The sequence below is a fragment of the Helianthus annuus genome, chromosome 11, assembly GCF_002127325.2.
Source record: "Helianthus annuus cultivar XRQ/B chromosome 11, HanXRQr2.0-SUNRISE, whole genome shotgun sequence".
In the NCBI taxonomy this organism is placed as follows: Eukaryota; Viridiplantae; Streptophyta; class Magnoliopsida; order Asterales; family Asteraceae; genus Helianthus; species Helianthus annuus.
Window position 1 is genome coordinate 160,774,109 of NC_035443.2, and position 20,635 is coordinate 160,794,743.

General features: G+C 38.7%; 1 protein-coding gene and 1 pseudogene across 1 annotated transcript; both read left to right on the forward strand.

Annotated features, from left to right (window-relative positions):
* Positions 1–6,987: 6,987 nt before the first annotated feature.
* On the forward strand, positions 6,988–12,329 carry LOC110924604 (annotated as a pseudogene).
* A 3,489-nt stretch (positions 12,330–15,818) lies between these two features.
* LOC110924605 lies at positions 15,819–16,265 on the forward strand. The gene has a single exon (XM_022168597.1). It carries the CDS (start codon positions 15,819–15,821, stop codon positions 16,263–16,265), a length of 447 nt encoding a protein of 148 aa, XP_022024289.1.
* The last annotated feature ends 4,370 nt before the right edge of the window (positions 16,266–20,635 follow it).

Consider the following 20,635-nt stretch of genomic DNA (forward strand, 5'->3'; position numbering starts at 1 on the left):
AGCTTGTTCAGTTCTCTATAATCGATACACATCCGCAGAGTTCCATCCTTTTTCTTCCCGAACAATACTGGAGCTCCCCAGGGCGAGAAGCTTGGCCTTATGAATCCTTTATCCAACAACTCCTGGAGTTGTGTAGATAATTCTTGCATCTCGGATGGTGCAAGTCGATAGGGTGCCTTAGCTACAGGAGCGTGTAATACCCTGAACCTTAATGTGTTGGTTATAAACATGTGAAATATGTAATTTATATTTCATATATTGTTAAACGAGTAAGATGATGGTGTGAAAGGTGAAATATCTTGACAAACCTTGTATAGTATAGGAGACCGTATAATATTAATAATAAAATATATTATTTTTGACCTTACTCCGTTTTTAATGAAACTTAGGTTAAAACGTAGATAAAAATATGCTCGTTCTAATAACATATTCGTCGTTTTATAAAACGTCATATTTTAAAAGTTATACAAGAAAAACAAGTGAAGCAGCTGAATTAATATAACTAAGCTAGCTAGCTAGCACGTCAATTGTCCCACATCGCCCAGAAAGCCATTGAGGTGCTTGCTTGCTTCACATATATATAGGAGTTAAATTGTAGGATTTTAGATACACCAAAATTTTAACGGGAACGCTCTAGTATTGAGAATCCCGAGTATACGATACCCCGTTGGGTGTTGTTAGTAGTCGTTTTTTGGAGCACGAGTAGTGTCACACCCCGAAATTATCAGAGCTGGCGTGACTGGACTGGTATCTTCATTGCACAGCGGAAGTATTTGAGCTAAGAATTCTAAACAGTGAACGACCGCTAAGTACTCGAATTCCCATGGGTTCTTCTATTCCAACCGTTCCGTAGTTTGTAAAATGCACCCTGAGAAAGAACATGCGAAAAATCAACATAAAGTTGAGCGAGTTCATAGTTTGTTTGTTTTGTATCAAATGCGTTTTAAAACACTTGAAATCTTGCATTTGAAAAAAAAAAAAAAACGGTTTATGAGATCTTAATATCTCAAAGCATTTGAAATGTCGTCTTTGTATATCGGTAACGAAATGTTTTCTGTTATGTTTATAAACCGATATATGTAACTGTTGAGTTTGTAAACCAGTAATGAAATATTTTCTGTCATATCTGTAAGCTGGTATTGAAACGATTTCTGTTATCTTTGTAAACCGGTATTGAAATGTTTTCTGTTATCTTTGTAAACCGGTATTGAAATCATAGTATGTAGGATACCTATGGAATCTAAGGATCAATCAGTGTGTAGCTAATACACTGACCTATGCCATAAGTAAGTAACCAAACCGAGACAACTTTGTTATCAATTGGGATCACAAAAGCACTCATAAAGGGTTAACAAACCCGGAGTGGAGCGCGCCTCAAACTCGATAGATCTATACCTTTTGCACCTTGGTCACTACGTGATTAATGGTTACTAATGTCATCCTCCTACTTACGCACAGTGATCTGTTATCATCTAATTCCATAGCTACACACCTAGTGTTATTGGGCCTTTGCCCATGTCATTGGGCCTTTGCCCATGTCCTTGGGCCTTTGCCCATTTCATTGAAACTCATGCATGTTTCGAAAACCTTGTATTGTTGTAAGAACCGGTAAGTTTGGATTAAACCTTTTGGTAAACCATTTGAGTTCGTTGAAATCCTGTTACGAAATGGTTTAGAAACATGTGATTTTTGTTTATCGAAACATTGTGTTTTTGCAAAACTTGCATGTCTTTCCACCCCCGAAAACATTTATAAAAATGTAAAACAGAAAAAGTGGGGGTTATGAACTCACCTTGACATTCCTGTGCAATGCTAGCCTAGCGTGACTCCGAAGTGTTGTTCCAAGAACATGAATTAGCTAGCGTGCACCTATGACATTCCTACGAAGGAATACTTATGAGTTTCTACATAAGACAACGTAGATAAACTACGTGTCCGAGCTCTACCGAATCGTTAACTCAACGGTTATAAGGTAGTGTTAGTATTTTGATTTGAAATAAACCAAATTATGGTTATTCGATCCCATTTATAATTGGGATAAACGCTAAGTCTCGGAAACAACTTAGTTTCCGAGTGAAGTAGGATATATATATATATATATATATTTATATATATATATAGATATAAATATAATTACCAAGTCGTGTTAGTCGTCGTGAATTTGAAGTACGTATGTGAATATATATAAAGCTTGTGGTTATCGAATCGAGTCGGTTAATGATATCATTTGTTATGAATCTTATGGCAAGGTGTCGTACTTCGAGTAAAGACGTTTAAAATAAATATAAATAATTATATTTATTTTATAAAAGTATAAGAATTTCGTAAGCTAGCCGCTCGTGTTTTGTCGAGACGTTATAACTTTGTTTTGTAATTCATAAAACGTCGCAAAAATAAATATACTATCATATTTATTTCATAAACGTCATTTGAGTCGCGATACGTTTTTATTAGCGTTGCGACTATAAAATATATATTTATTTTAACGAAAAGCGGGCAGAGTTTCCTCTGTTTTTGGATTAACCCCGACAACACAAGTTGTCATTATTTTGTCAAAATTCAACAATCAAATAGTATTTCAACGCAATGTAATAACGTTATATATATATAGTTTTCGTCAGAAGAATCAAAACACGACTAATATCTAGTCGAAGCGGTTCAAGCTCGGTCGCGTATCTATATATGAGATCTATAACTATATGATTAGAAATTTCGCGTCGATTAAATTTTTACCGGATCCTCGTGCCACTTCGTCGAACCGCGTAGGCACTGACCAAACCCGAATTGAACAAAAATCTGGCCCGTCGAACAGCACCCGAACCGCGGCTGACCAGTTGACTATAGTTGACCCAAACCGCTGACTAGAATCCATAACACCCGAAACTGACGTTTGACCAGCTGTTGACCCGAGTTGACTCGGGTTTGACCGAGTTGACCGGGTTTGACCCGAACCTTCTCGTTGACTGCCTTTGACCAAGACCCGAAACCGAGCCGAAAACCCGCAACTGACCGTTGACTGTGTTGACTCGCGCTAACCCGAACCGAATCTGACTTTGTTGACCGCGGTTTGACTTGTCAAAAACTGAATCAAGATTCGAGCCGAGACCCGAACCGTGACGCACCAAGTCTTGCCGTTGACCACCGCTGACCCGCTTTGACCAGTCAACCTGATGTGTTGACTGGTTTTGACTGAACCCGCACCCGAGAATGATCGACACGTACTTAGAGTTTTACATATATAGTGGCATGTTGATCAGTATCCATCCTATGATTAAAGCTTTGGAGTAAAGTTACTGTGTCCCAAAGACCTTGCCAACATGATTCTACAAGAATGATAGTGGTAGCTAGCAATCATTATCTTTTAACAAAAATCAAATAGAAGGAATTGATTAGACAAGACACATGAACGTGCATACAATATATTAGGGACAGCTTCCATACGAGTATACGACAGCTAAACCCGAAACCTGGACCGAAGACCCCAGTCAAATATTACCACCATCCCTGTCACCGGCAGCCATCATCATCTAGGACATCATCATCAATATCCTGAATCGACATCAAAACAGGCCGGAAGATGTGGATCGAACAGGATCAAATAGAAAATGAAAAGAAGTCGAGGAGCTTACCGGAAAAGGAACCGCGGTTACCGGAGCTTGCCGTTAGTCGCCGCTGCTCGCCGGCCAGCCCTCATCATCATCCTCATCATCGATATCAGCTACGGAGATTGCCGCCGCCGGAGACCCCTGTCGCTCGTCTGCCCCTCTCTCTTCGTTCTCGTCGCCATATGCCACCACCGGTTGGTGGTGGCCGGTTTGTTTTAGAGCGAATGGGGGCTGGGGTGCATGGTTGTGAGAGAGGGAGGAGGAGGAAAGATGTTTGGTGGGTGTGATTTACTGGTAACTGGCCGAAAAATCGGTCGGTGTTTACTCCGGTGACCGGTGTGCAGAGAGCGAGATGAGATGGAGCGTATGAGTGCAGGTGAGCTTGTCTAGGGTTCCCAATTAAAATGGCAGGAGGAGAAAAAGAAATGCTTATATATGTAAACTTTTTTTTTTGTATATAAGATATGAAACGTGTACATGTTTAGATATTTTGTAAGGAGTCAAAATCAAATGATGGAATTTGGTAAATAATGGAGGCATGGACGTTGGAAAGATGGGGAAGCAAGATATGTTGTCTTTGACTTAACACATTTTAGTACTCAAGTATATTTGGTATGGTTCCAAGATTAAAATAAAGCATTCCTCAAATTTACATGTGATGAAATAGGAATATGGAAACTACATATATAGAGGTGTATGGTCGATGGTAAGGATCAATAAGCAAGATCATGTTTTGGACTTGTGGGTTCATACAATTAAGTATGTAGGATGTGTTACTTAATTTGGTTGAATGTAAGGTTGGGTTTCATTATGTGTATAACATACTCACTTATTTATACCCATTAGTTACTCGTTTTTAATAGAAATATTAAATATAATCTCCATAAAAATATGAATGTGTCGGTTGTATAAAAATTACTATGTTTGTATTCGTGTCGTGCTAATCAGCATAACGCAAATATAACTCTTAATTTACGCGATAGATACTTCAAATAATAACACATATATATTTAAATATATGTTTATAGTGTTACTCACTTAATAATACAATAGAGTGGGTTCCCAGTATTTAAACATTTATCACCAAAGTTCATGCTTGTCGGTTTAATTCGTTCCCGTTTGCGCTTTGTACCGTTCGAAATCATGTTGGTTCCTAAAACCACATTCATAAGTATAAGTTTTATGTATAAACTTCGTATTTGTTGTCGTTATCAGTATTTTGTCCGGCGTCAGTTCGTTACTACTTATCGTTCCGCAGTTTTTCCGAAAATCACCATACGCGCACTGTAGCGTCATATAAGCGCCCCTAGGCATTCTAATAGCCTAATTAAGTTAATTCGTGCCTTGATCACTATTTATTACCACCTGAAATGTTTGCTATTCACGTAATTAGCAGCCGTTAATTACCGGTTGTCACATTCTCCCCCTGTTGCAGAAATTTCGTCCTCGAAATTTAGACTACGTTATCTCCTTAGACTTGTGTCGTTTCGCAGGTAAGTCCAAAAAATTCCAAAGTGAATGACAACTTGATTGAATCAAGACTTATTCAAATTACGTGAATGTAAAGACATTTTGTATCAATAAGAACCCAATGGTTCAACTGACTTTGTTCTAGAAATCAGTGTCAAGTGAACGAAGTGTTGTGATACTATCACCAATGTGACTATGTTTACGAGGTTCAACAAAAGAGGAATTTCAACCAATAGAATTCCAAATGAACGTTCGTAATATGCAAACCAATTTTGGAACAATCGAATTTTCTACCAACGGAAACTTGCGTTGGTTGTTGAATGATTGAAAACTTGAATCAACAAGCTCAAATAAATAGAATCATGAAATGATTTGTCAACTATTGGACCAATAACTGAATAAGATAAAATTAATGTGTTGACATTGTTGAGTTGCAAGGATACACCGAAATGAAATACAACCGAATTTAGTGTACCATCGTCTTAATACATAGTTGCATTAAGACTATTTGTGTGATTAGTCAAACAAAGAGCATACGTAGTTTCGCATGAAGCGATTGATCATGATTAGCACAAGCTACAAGTTTATAGCAACACCACAAGGTGCCGTAGTGATTGAAATAATTCAATAATAGCGGTGAGCAAACAAGTTCACCGTGTTTGAAGTCAAATGAAAGGTTCATCGGAGTAAATCTGAATATTTATTTCAAACGAATCTCGTAGGATTTTCACTGAAAATGAAACAAATAAACAATGTTTTCGAGTAAAGATGAAAAGCAATGAATATCACCAAAATGTCCGCTCAATGATGAAAGATCCGTTAAGAGGCACACCGAAATATGACATGAACTTGTGTACCATTATCTTAACACACGATTGTGTTAAGATTGCTTTAATATCATAAACCAATAAAGCGGATTTAATATCAATAAACAAATAAATAAATAATTAAATCCGTACATGATGTGAGCAACGAGATTAGCGCAAGCTTCAAACTTGTGAATTACGCCACCACAAGGTGATCGTGATCAAGGAAACGATTCAATGAAGTCAAAGACCAAACAAGCCTGTTATGGTTCAAAGCAAATGAAGTGCTTGTTTGGATTATTTCGAATATGATGGCTTCAATCCATCATATGGAATCTTGAATCGAATATATATAACGAGCAAGTTCAATCAATTGAACTTGGGTTAAGCGTAATCCAACAATGATTACATGTATCAACAAGAAAGTTTTGCCATGGTTACAACGAAAAACCATGTATGTAGCTTGAAAAGAAAGGAGTTTCAACAAGTTTCGTTAACTCGATATCAAAGAGTCAACATTATGCAATAATGTGGTTTAGCTAGATCACAATGTAAGGAGTGAAGATAGCGAAATAATATTTGAACTTGATAAAGCAACAATTTCAAGTGAAGCCACATGCTTAACAAACAACGCATGTGTAACATATGAATTCGTCAAGAATGACGCAAATGAGTATTCGCTATTATGAAAGAAAATTTTCGTGATGCAAGGATCATTAGGGGGAGTAGAAATATGAAAGTCTACTCGCTATATGCAAAAGTCAGAATTTCAATAAAGAGTAAATTGCTAAAATCGTCCCTGACGTTTATTCACATTTGCTAGATCCATCCAAAAAAGGTTTTTTTCTCATAGGAACCACTGAGGTTTCAAAAAAGTTGCTAAATTCATCCAAAATGACTAACACTCTAACAAAACTAACTTGATTGAGGGGTAATTTAGTCATTGTCTTAATATATTTAATTTACTTTTTTTAACAATTATATCTTGAGCTTAAAACTTCATAAATAAAGTAAAATAACAACCAAATACAAGTGACAATCAAGCAGAATACTTGCTTGGAAATGAAGATGAAAACGTTCAAGACCTGTTTGTTTGACAATTACGGCACCACGCGATCCAGATAGTCTCGACTAGGTTGGGCCGTGCCGAGCCACCGCTGAGGAGAGAGGTGGTTGAGTACATGCTAGACGTTTCTTCGCACTTATGGAATGTACGAAGAAGCAAAGCGAACTTTTTTCGAATAGTAAATGTGGCTAGTGGTTTCGTAGGGTTGATCAAATGGTTCGACTCGATATGCCACTGGACCAACCCGCTCACGACGCTTCTAATACTTTTCGTGATACTAATACTGTCGCTGAAACTAATCCTACCTACAGCTTTCCTATACTTATTTGTGGCTGGGATCTGGCGGTACCGACGGAAACCGAGGTACCCTCCTCACATGGACATCTGATTATCACACGCGGATGCAGTGAACTTCGACGAGTAAGACGGGAGTTCGACACGTTTCCAACTTCTAAAGAGCCACATGTGGTCCGAATGCGATATGATCGGTTAAGAAGTATTGGTGGTAGGATCCAGAACGTGGCGGGTGACTTGGCGAATCAAGGCGAGAGGTTCCACTCGTTGTTGAGTTGGCGTGACCCAAGAGCGTCCGCATTGTTTGTGACATTTTGTTTGGTCACTGCGATCGTGTTGTATGTGATACCGTTTCAAGTGGTCGCACTTCTTTTCGTGTTTTATGTGTTTAGACATCCGCGGTTTCGAACCAAACTGCCTTCGATACCTGCAAGTTTCTTTCGAAGGCTCCCATCTGGTGCAGATAGCATGTTGTATTTCACTATTATTTGTATTTCACTATTTCCTTTATTAGTGTTATTGATTTGGAATGAGAAACATGATAAGTCAAGTTGTAATATTTGTTAATCTAATCTGATGTGTAGAAATTAAATTATTTCAAATTCTTCTTTTTGGTTTTGAAAAAACTTAAGTTGCTCGACTCTCCTGATGACAATAATTGTTCAAATATTCGGTTCCCATCAGTTCAAAAAAGATTTTGCATTTTCAATTACATAATCAGCTTGAGGAGAAAACGAAAAAAAAAAAAGTTAACCAAATACAAGTGACAATCAAGAAGTGAGGGGGCAAGATATAACTGTTAAAAAAAGGGTAAATTAAATATATTAAGACAATGACTAAATTACCCCTCTATCAAGTTAGTTTTGTTAGAGTGTTAATTATTTTGGATGGATTTAGCAACATTTTTGAAACCTCAGTGCTTCCTATGAGAAAAAAACCTTTTTTGGATGGATCTAGCAAATGTGAATAAACGTCAGGGACGATTTTAGCAATTTACTCTTCAATAAAAGAAGTTTAAGGACTTTACCTGGAACTTCGTGTGATGGTCGGTTGTTAGGTGACATTACCATGGAATGTCGAACATAGCATATCCGCCATAAATGAAATAGGGGGAATGCGAAGACGTGTGACTTCCTTTGCAGCGCCAACCATTGTGAGTCCCTTCAGACTAAGAATCGATTGTCATGAAATCTCGTTTTAACGTACCTCAGCGTGACTCGTGTCATTTGCAGGATCACGTTGCAAAGTGTTGCATTTCGGTTGGTAGCTCTCCCGCTGACAGGATTAGCATCGTTGTTGTCGTGCCCAATCATGTTTTCCCAAGGCCTTGTCTCGAAAGTCGTGTGTGATATACTCTGGCGTCCGCTGACGTATAGTTTAAGTTTCATGTATACTTGTGCACTAGCATTTCGTTCCGCATAGGATGTGATGTGCTCCGACATCCGTTGACGTATAATTTGAGTTTCATGTATTCTTGTGCACTAGCGTTTCGTTCCGCGTAGGTTACCTGCTCGGGTAAGTAAGATAGCATAGACGACATAATATAATGGCGCTTTCCCGAGTTGTTAGTCGCGGTTTCGAAGTGATGACCTTTAACGAATTTTGACATAAGCTCTCATCAAGAGTTTTCCAAAGGTCCTATATGCATGTTATCAAAACTCTCAAGGTTTTGCTTAATGTATGAATATGTTTCATGAACCGTGTATCAAAACAACACTTATGCATGTTTAGAATCAAAAATGTTGACTCATTGTTCTTGGCAACGGTTGGAACCCATATTCGAGTCTTAGGCGCTCTGTATGTATTCAAGTCTTAATGATCTAAGTTCCCAGAGGATAGTGAGGTTAAAGCCTAGGTATCTCTACAGAAACCTAATTCGCTGAAACCTATAGCTCTGATACCAATCTGTCACACCCCGAAATTATCAGAGCTGGCGTGACTGGACTGGTATCTTCATTGCACAGCGGAAGTATTTGAGCTAAGAATTCTAAACAGTGAACGACCGCTAAGTACTCGAATTCCCATGGGTTCTTCTATTCCAACCGTTCCGTAGTTTGTAAAATGCACCCTGAGAAAGAACATGCGAAAAATCAACATAAAGTTGAGCGAGTTCATAGTTTGTTTGTTTTGTATCAAATGCGTTTTAAAACACTTGAAATCTTGCATTTGAAAAAAAAACCGGTTTATGAGATCTTAATATCTCAAAGCATTTGAAATGTCGTCTTTGTATATCGGTAACGAAATGTTTTCTGTTATGTTTATAAACCGATATATGTAACTGTTGAGTTTGTAAACCAGTAATGAAATATTTTTTGTCATATCTGTAAGCTGGTATTGAAACGATTTCTGTTATCTTTGTAAACCGGTATTGAAATGTTTTTTGTTATCTTTGTAAACCGGTATTGAAATCATAGTATGTAGGATACCTATGGAATCTAAGGATCAATCAGTGTGTAGCTAATACACTGACCTATGCCATAAGTAAGTAACCAAACCGAGACAACTTTGTTATCAATTGGGATCACAAAAGCACTCATAAAGGGTTAACAAACCCGGAGTGGAGCGCGCCTCAAACTCGATAGATCTATACCTTTTGCACCTTGGTCACTACGTGATTAATGGTTACTAATGTCATCCTCCTACTTACGCACAGTGATCTGTTATCATCTAATTCCATAGCTACACACCTAGTGTTATTGGGCCTTTGCCCATGTCATTGGGCCTTTGCCCATGTCCTTGGGCCTTTGCCCACGTCATTGAAACTCATGCATGTTTCGAAAACCTTGTATTGTTGTAAGAACCGGTAAGTTTGGATTAAACCTTTTGGTAAACCATTTGAGTTCGTTGAAATCCTGTTACGAAATGGTTTAGAAACATGTGATTTTTGTTTATCGAAACATTGTGTTTTTGCAAAACTTGCATGTCTTTCCACCCCCGAAAACATTTATAAAAATGTAAAACAGAAAAAGTGGGGGTTATGAACTCACCTTGACATTCCTGTGCAATGCTAGCCTAGCGTGACTCCGAAGTGTTGTTCCAAGAACATGAATTAGCTAGCGTGCACCTATGACATTCCTACGAAGGAATACTTATGAGTTTCTACATAAGACAACGTAGATAAACTACGTGTCCGAGCTCTACCGAATCGTTAACTCAACGATTATAAGGTAGTGTTAGTATTTTGATTTGAAATAAACCAAATTATGGTTATTCGATCCCATTTATAATTGGGATAAACGCTAAGTCTCGGAAACAACTTAGTTTCCGAGTGAAGTAGGATATATATATATATATATATATATTTATATATATATATAGATATAAATATAATTACCAAGTCGTGTTAGTCGTCGTGAATTTGAAGTACGTATGTGAATATATATAAAGCTTGTGGTTATCGAATCGAGTCGGTTAATGATATCATTTGTTATGAATCTTATGGCAAGGTGTCGTACTTCGAGTAAAGACGTTTAAAATAAATATAAATAATTATATTTATTTTATAAAAGTATAAGAATTTCGTAAGCTAGCCGCTCGTGTTTTGTCGAGACGTTATAACTTTGTTTTGTAATTCATAAAACGTCGCAAAAATAAATATACTATCATATTTATTTCATAAACGTCATTTGAGTCGCGATACGTTTTTATTAGCGTTGCGACTATAAAATATATATTTATTTTAACGAAAAGCGGGCAGAGTTTCCTCTGTTTTTGGATTAACCCCGACAACACAAGTTGTCATTATTTTGTCAAAATTCAACAATCAAATAGTATTTCAACGCAATGTAATAACGTTATATATATAGTTTTCGTCAGAAGAATCAAAACACGACTAATATCTAGTCGAAGCGGTTCAAGCTCGGTCGCGTATCTATATATGAGATCTATAACTATATGATTAGAAATTTCGCGTCGATTAAATTTTTACCGGATCCTCGTGCCGCTTCGTCGAACCGCGTAGGCACTGACCAAACCCGAATTGAACAAAAATATGGCCCGTCGAACAGCACCCGAACCGCGGCTGACCAGTTGACTATTGTTCACCCGAACCGCTGACTAGAATCCATAACACCCGAAACTGACGTTTGACCAGCTGTTGACCCGAGTTGACTCGGGTTTGACCGAGTTGACCGGGTTTGACCCGAACCTTCTCGTTGACTGCCTTTGACCAAGACCCGAAACCGAGCCGAAAACCCGCAACTGACCGTTGACTGTGTTGACTCGCGCTAACCCGAACCGAATCTGACTTTGTTGACCGCGGTTTGACTTGTCGAAAACTGAATCAAGATTCAAGCCGAGACCCGAACCGTGACGCACCAAGTCTTGCCGTTGACCACCGCTGACCCGCTTTGACCAGTCAACCTGATGTGTTGACTGGTTTTGACTGAACCCGCACCCGAGAATGATCGACACGTACTTAGAGTTTTATATATATAGTGGCATGTTGATCAGTATCCATCCTATGATTAAAGCTTTGGAGTAAAGTTACTGTGTCCCAAAGACCTTGCCAACATGATTCTACAAGAATGATAGTGGTAGCTCAGCAATCATTATCTTTTAACAAAAATCAAATAGAAGGAATTGGTTAGACAAGACACATGAACGTGCATACAATATATTAGGGACAGCTTCCATACGAGTATACGACAGCTAAACCCGAAACCTGGACCGAAGACCCCAGTCAAATATTACCACCATCCCTGTTACCGGCAGCCATCATCATCTAAGACATCATCATCAATATCCTGAATCGACATCAAAACAGGCCGGAAGACGTGGATCGAACAGGATCAAATAGAAAATGAAAAGAAGTCGAGGAGCTTACCGGAAAAGGAACCGCGGTTACCGGAGCTCGCCGTTAGTCGCCGCTGCTCGCCGGTCAGCCCTCATCATCATCCTCATCATCGATATCAGCTACGGAGATTGCCGCCGCCGGAGACCCCTGTCGCTCGTCTGCCCCTCTCTCTTCGTTCTCGTCGCCATATGCCACCACCGGTTGGTGGTGGCCGGTTTGTTTTAGAGCGAATGGGGGCTGGGGTGCATGGTTGTGAGAGAGGGAGGAGGAGGAAAGATGTTTGGTGGGTGTGATTTACTGGTAACTGGCCGAAAAATCGGTCGGTGTTTACTCCGGTGACCGGTGTGCAGAGAGCGAGATGAGATGGAGCGTATGAGTGCAGGTGAGCTTGTCTAGGGTTCCCAATTAAAATGGCATGAGGAGAAAAAGAAATGCTTATATATGTAAACTTTTTTTTTTTATATATAAGATATGAAACGTGTACATGTTTAGATATTTTGTAAGGAGTCAAAATCAAATGATGGAATTTGGTAAATAATGGAGGCATGGACGTTGGAAAGATGGGGAAGCAAGATATGTTGTCTTTGACTTAACATATTTTAGTACTCAAGTATATTTGGTATGGTTCCAAGATTAAAATAAAGCATTCCTCAAATTTACATGTGATGAAATAGGAATATGGAAAATACATATATAGAGGTGTATGGTCGATGGTAAGGATCAATAAGCAAGATCATGTTTTGGACTTGTGGGTTCATACAATTAAGTATGTAGGATGTGTTACTTAATTTGGTTGAATGTAAGGTTGGGTTTCATTATGTGTATAACATACTCACTTATTTATACCCATTAGTTACTCTTTTTTAATAGAAATATTAAATATAATCTCCATAAAAATATGAATGTGTCGGTTGTATAAAAATTACTATGTTTGTATTCGTGTCGTGCTAATCAGCATAATGCAAATATAACTCTTAATTTACGCAATAGAAACTTCAAATAATAACACATATATATTTAAATATATGTTTATAGTGTTACTCACTTAATAATACAATAGAGTGGGTTCCCAGTATTTAAACATTTATCACCAAAGTTCGTGCTTGTCGGTTTAATTCGTTCCCGTTTGCGCTTTGTACCGTTCGAAATCATGTTGGTTCCTAAAACCACATTCATAAGTATAAGTTTTATGTATAAACTTCGTATTTGTTGTCGTTATCAGTATTTTGTCCGGCGTCAGTTCGTTACTACTTATCCTTCCGCAGTTTTTCCGAAAATCACCATACGCGCACTGTAGCGTCAGATAAGCGCCCCTAGGCATTCTAATAGCCTAATTAAGTTAATTCGTGCCTTGATCACTATTTATTACCACCTGAAACGTTTGCTAATCATGTAATTAGCAGCCGTTAATTACCGGTTGTCACAAGTAGGAGCAGGAGTAGGGAACTCTACATCAACGTGCCGTAGATAGTCTTGAGGTATACTCTCGTTTAAGTTTATGTTAGTTATTTATTTTTATTTTTAGTAGTTAATATTAGTTTTATTATTAGTAATAATATATTAGTAGTAGTAGTGTTAGTATTATTTATAGGTACTAGGGTTATTGTCAGGGGCGGGTATTGGGTAGCCTAGCCTTAGTTAGGCATGGACTGATCACCCATGCTTAAACAAGGTAGGGTTAACCAATATCCAACCATGATAATGACTAGTTAGGTGTACCATTACCTAACCTAGGATTATGTAATTGTGTCAGGACCTTGAGACATAACCCAGTCGTACTAGCGGCAGTTAAGCAATTGCTAATCTGGTGAGTCATCATACTTATCTTTTAAACTGTGATAGTATACTCGTCCATAACTGGTAATAATGAGAATGTTGCAGTATGCATGTGTCAGTAGGGGTATATGGGATCCTATTATGCTTAATGAGGTGTGTCACTCTGGGAAGGGTAATAAGGTGTTTTACCCACAGGCACTTCGTGCTTATAAGGTCCAGCGACACACACTCATACCTATGTGACGACCGTATGGGGACACAGCTGGAGGACAAGTATGTCTCTTGTACGGTGGTTTGTGACAAGTCAAATGTGACTTATAAGGTTCAATGAGGCCTAACCTGACTATAATGTGGTCACATGCCCATATTGTGTATGCATAGAATGTAAACTATGGTCTGTCTTTATAAAAATTGTATAGTGTGAGCTCACCAGTATATATCTGATGACGTTTTGAGTATACTTATCTCAGGTGAGTCATGAGGAAAGCTATAGGAACTACTTGACAGTTGTGGAGTTTTAGAAGATTAAGGAGTTCTTAGTTGCCAAAAGTTTATAAATAAATAAAGTGTTGTACTCAGACTATTATAAGTTTTAATAAAAGTTTAGTTTGTTTTCGCTGTAAGTGTATCAATTGTGCACAATCACCCGGGTTACGGGGTGGGTGTTACAGTTGGTATCAGAGCCCGAGGTTTTAGCGAATTAGGTATTGCAGGAATGCCTAAGCTTTAACCAGTAGTTCTCTAAAGATTAAATAGCACACTCAGACTAGGCCAAATAACATGTTCTCAGGAAAAGTACTTGCATAGTCAATTGAGTGACGCTAGAAGAAGTAAACTATGTTGTGCCTTTTTATGTGCTATATATATATGTATATATATATATATATATATCTATGTGACGTATATAGTTGTTATATTATAATGATGTATCATATATACTAGTAACTCTTTATACTCATATTCCTATAGGAAGGAGACAATGTCTGAACATAGAGATGAACAAGGGTCTAGAAATAATCAGAATAACAGAAGGGGAGAGGAAAGTTCTTATAGGACTCGAACTCCCTCTCACAGTGTCAGGTCCCGGTCTAGTACAAGCATGCGTCTAAATACTGAGGATATCCACAATATAGCTGTGGAAGTGGCTAAGGTAATGAAGAATGCACAAACCGGTAATGTTAACCAATCTGGAGAACAACATGAAGAAAGCTTAGCAGCCTCCACGCCAGTACAAAGGGAAGGAATGGGCGAAAGGAAAAACACTATTGCAACCATGCCACTAGAAGGAAAAGGTGAATATTCTAAATCAAAGGAATGTGCTTATAAGCACTTCATGTCCTGTAAACCTCAGTCCTTTGACGGAAGAAAGGGAGCACTAGAAGCTTAAGACTGGCTCAACAGAATGGAGTCAGTATTAGACATATGTGAGTGTGATGACCGCAACAAAGTACGGTTCGCCGTATATATGTTTGAAGCTGAAGCCCTTCACTGGTGGAACATTGTGGTCCGAACAGAGGGAAAAGAAAAGGTTAAGGAGATGAAGTGGGAGGAGTTTATTCATAAGTTTCTTACTAAGTATTGTCCTCCCAATGAGACTGAGCAACTGGAAGTGGAATTCTTTCAGTTAAAAATGGGACGTAAAACCTATCGAGAGTATGTTTCTCGTTTCAACGACATACCTAGACTGGTTTCTTATTTAGCATTGACTGAGGAACAACTGATCAATAGGTTTATTTGGGGTCTACCCTCTGAAATGAGGGTGTTTATCAAATCCAAATCCCGCAAGACTTTTGCAGAAACTGTTGAGGCTGGCGCCGTCATGGCTACCGAGATGATTTTGCGGTAGGCTGAATCTCCCGCACCAAAAAGGAAGTGGGAAGAAAGAAAGGGGGACACCCGGAATAACAACTTTAAAAGGCCTAAAACATTTCCTCAATGTCAAAATTGCAAACGCTTTCATACGGGGGAATGTCGTTTTCCATGTCCAAATTGTAAAAAGACGGGTCATGCTCTTCAAGAATGCAAGGAAAAAAAAGAAGTGTTTCAAATGTGGAGACCCTAACCACATGAGATCTGAATGTCCCGAACTCAAAAGAAATGATAGGACACAACCAAATCAGCCAAAAGGGCGGGCATTTGTACTCACCACGGAAGAAGCCAAGACCAATACAGACGTTATCACGGGTACGTATCTCGTAAATGATGTATATGCGCGTGTGTTATTTGATACCGGTGCAAATAGAAGTCTAGTGTCGACTACCTTTAGACCTTACTTGAACCAGGTGTCCCAAAACCTAGATCATGCCTTTACAGTAGAAATGGCTGATGGAAGTCAAAGAGAGATAGTTGACATTGTTAAGAATTGTAAAATAAGCTTAAACAACCATGTTATCCCTATAGACCTAATGCCTATGGAACTTGAAGAATTCGACATAGTCATAGGAATGGACTAGTTGACACCATATCATGCGGAAGTTATATGTGAGAAAAGGATCGTCCGACTCCGATTACCCAACGGCAAACAACTAACTGTATCGGGAGACCGCACTGACAAGACTAAGAACCTCATCACGATAGCAAAGCACATAAATGCCTAAGGAAAGGGTATGTTGCCTTTTTAGCATATGTCGTAAACACTACAAAAAAGCAGAAGGTCGAGGACGTGCCAGTAGTACGAGAATACCCCAAAGTCTTTCCTGATGAGCTCCCGGGACTACCATCGGATAGACAGGTTGAGTTTCGCATTGACCTAGTTCCCGGTACATCACCGATTGCTAAGTCGCCGTACAAACTAGCCCCAACAGAAATGCAAGAACTCAAGAAGCAACTACAAGAGTTGCTTGACAAGGGGTTTATCCAACCTAGTTCGTCGCCATGGGGAGTACCCATCTTGTTTTTCAAGAAGAAAGATGGGACGATGCGCATGTGCGTCGATTATAGAGACTTGAATAAAGCCACTATAAAGAATAAATACCCTTTGCCTAGGATCGACGACTTGTTTGATCAATTATAAGGGGCAAGCTATTTCTCTAAAATAGACTTGAGGTCTGGATACCACCAAGTGAAAGTTGCACTAGAAGACATACCTAAGACCGCCTTCAGGACTAGGTATGGTCATTTTGAATTTTTGGTAATGCCATTTGGATTAACCAACGCACCTGCAGTGTTCATGGACCTCATGAACAGGGTTTGTAAGCCTTACCTCGATAAGTTTGTGATCGTTTTTATTGAAGATATCCTTATCTACTCTAAGAATGAGGCAGAACATGAACAACACCTGAGAGCAGTCCTTGAATTGCTCAAGAAAGAAAAACTCTATGCAAAGTTCTCTAAGTGTGAATTTTGGATATGTGAGGTGCAATTCCTAGGCCACGTGATAAATGAACATGGAATACAAGTTGACCCTGCAAAGATCGAGGCCATCAAGAGATGGGAAGTACCGAAAAATCCCACTGAAATCAGAAGATTTCTGGGGTTAGCGGGATACTATAGAAGGTTTATTCAAGACTTCTCAAAGATTGCAACACCATTAACCACACTAACCCAGAAAGCCTCTAAGTTTAATTGGGGACCTAAACAAGAAGAAGCCTTTAACATGTTAAAGCATAAGTTATGTAGCGCCCCAATACTGTCACTTCCTGAGGGAATAAAAGATTTTGCCGTCTACTGTGATGCATCTCACTATGGCATGGGATGTGTACTCATGCAAAGAGGCAAAGTGATTGCCTACGCCTCTAGACAGTTGAATATTCATGAACGGAACTACACAACCCATGATTTGGAACTTGGTGCCATAGTGTTCGCGTTGAAAATTTGGAGGCACTATCTTTACGGTACAAAGTGCACTATCTATAGTGACCATAAAAGTTTAAAACACATATTTGAGCAAAAGGAGCTCAATATGCGTCAGAGACGATGGATGGAGTTATTAAGTGATTACGACAGTGAGATCCAATACCATCCAGGTAAGGCAAACATAGTAGCAGATGCTCTAAGAAGAAAAGAGAAACCTCAACAAATAAGAATTCGTGCAACCAGAATAGAGGTTAAAACTAGTCTCTTAGATCAAGTTAAGAATATACAACAAGAAGCCTTAAAAGAGAATCATATTGTAAAAGAAAGAATGATTGGGAGACTGAAGCTACTGACAATGGGAACTGATAATATCCTTAGGTTCAACAATAGGATTTGGGTTCCTAATTTTGGAGGACTGCAGGATACAATCTTAGAGGAAGCTCATAAGTCTAAGTATTCCATTCACCCTGGCAGTGACAAGATGTATAAGGATTTAAGGAGAGATTATTGGTGGCCAGGAATGAAGCGATCTGTTGCCCATTATGTGGAAAAGTGCCTTACATGCCTTAAGGTGAAGGCAGAACATCAAAAACTCTCTGGATACTTGCAACAACCAGAGATTCCAGAATGGAAATGGGAGAAAATCACCATGGATTTTATCACGAAGCTCCCAAGGTCAAGTCACGGTTATGATACTATTTGGGTAATAGTGGACAGACTGACTAAGTCTGCAAACTTCGTGCCAATTCGTGAGGACTATAAGATGAACAAGCTAGCTCAAACTTATATCAAAGAAATAGTCTCACGACATGGGTTGCCTGTATCAATCATATCAGACAGAGATAGTCGTTTCACATCTAAATTCTGGCAAAGTTTCCACCAAGAGTTGGGAACCAAGCTTAATCTAAGCACTGCATATCATCCTCAGACGGATGGGCAAAGTGAACGGACTATTCAGACATTAGAAGATATGCTTCGGGCTTGTGTAATTGATTTTGGTGGAAGTTGGGACACTCATCTACCACTTATCGAATTCGCCTACAATAATAGCTATCACGCCAGCATCAAAGCTGCATCTTATGAAGCTTTATACGGAAGAAGGTGCCGAACTCCTATCTGTTGGACGGAAGTAGGGGAAAGTCAACTATCAGGACCAGAAATCATTGTGGAGACCATAGAAAAGATCCAGCAAATAAAAGAAAAGATGAAAAGTGCTCAAGATCGACAAAAGAGTTATACAGATCAGAGGCGTAAACCCCTAGAGTTCCAACTAGGGGATAAAGTAATGCTTAAGGTATCACCTCTGAAAGGAGTGATTCGGTTTGGAAAGAAGGGAAAGTTGAAACCCCGATACATTGGGTCGTTTGAAGTAACAAGCAAAGTAGGACCAATGGCTTATCGGCTAAAACTTCCTAAGCAGTTGGCAGGAATACATAATACTTTTCATGTATCAAATTTAAGGAAGTGCCTAGTGGACGAAGCCCATCAAATACCCCTGGAAGACGTACAGGTTGACGACAAACTTAACTTCATTGAAGAACCACTACAAATCGAAGATAGGAAGGTTAAAAAGTTACGCAAGAAGGAAATCCCGTTAGTCAAAGTCAAGTGGAACGCACGTCATGGACCTAACTTTACATGGGAATTAGAAAACCTAATGAAAGATAGGTACCCTCATCTTTTTTTAAGTGATGACAAATTTCGAGGACGAAATTTTTGTAAGGAGGGAAGGATGTAATACCCTGAACCTTAATGTGCTGGTTATAAACGTGTGAAATATGTAATTTATATTTCATATATTGTTAAACGAGTAAGATGATGGTGTGAAAGGTGAAATATCTTGACAAGCCTTGGCTAGTATAGGAGACCGTTTAATATTAATAATTAAATATATTATTTTTGACCTTACTCTGTTTTTAATGAAACTTAGGTTAAAACGTAGATAAAAATATGCTCGTTCTAATGACATATTCGTCGTTTTATAAAACGTCATATTTTAAAAGTTATACAAGAAAAACGAGTGAAGCAGCTGAATTAATATAACTAAGCTAGCTAGCTAGCACGTCAATTGTCCCACATCGCCCAGAAAGCCATTGAGGTGCTTGCTTGCTTCACATATATATAGGAGTTAAATTGTAGGATTTTAGATACACCAAAATTTTAACGGGAACGCTCTAGTATTGAGAATCCCGAGTACACAATACCCCGTTGGGTGTTGTTAGTAGTCGTTTTTGGAGCACGAGTAGGAGCAGGAGTAGGGAAACTCTACATCAACGTGCTGTAGATAGTCTTGAGGTATACTCTCGTTTAAGTTTATGTTAGTTATTTATTTTTTATTTTTAGTAGTTAATATTAGTTTTATTATTAGTAATAATATATTAGTAGTAGTAGTGTTAGTATTATTTTTAGGTACTAGGGTTATTGTCAGAGGCGGGTATTGGGTAGCCTAGCCTTAGTTAGGCATGGACTGATCACCCATGCTTAAACAAGGTAGGGTTAACCAATATCCAACCATGATAATGACTAGTTAGGTGTACCATTACCTAACCTAGGATTATGTAATTGTGTCAGGACCTTGAGACATAACCCAGTCGTACTAGCGGCAGTTAAGCAATTGCTAATCAGGTGAGTCATCATACTTGTCTTTTAAACTGTGATAATATACTCGTCCATAACTGGTAATAATGAGAATGCTGCAGTATGCATGTGTCAGTAGGGGTATATGGGATCCTATTATGCTTAATGAGGTGTGTCACTCTGGGAAGGGTAATAAGATGTTGTACCCACAGGCACTTCGTGCTTATAAGGTCCAGCGACACACACTCATACCTATGTGACGGCCGTAGGGGGACACAGCTGGAGGACCAGTATGTCTCTTGTACGGTGGTTTGTGACAAGTCAAATGTGACCTATAAGGTTTAATGAGGCCCAACCTGACTATAATGTGGTCACATGCCCACATTATGTATGCATATAATGTAAACTGTGGTCTGTCTTTATAAAAATTGTATAGTATGAGCTCACCAGT

Excerpts from the sequence above, each read along its gene's own strand:
- LOC110924605 (XM_022168597.1), top strand. The coding sequence starts at position 15,819 with ATGCTCTTCAAGAATGCAAGGAAAAAAAAGAAGTGTTTCAAATGTGGA.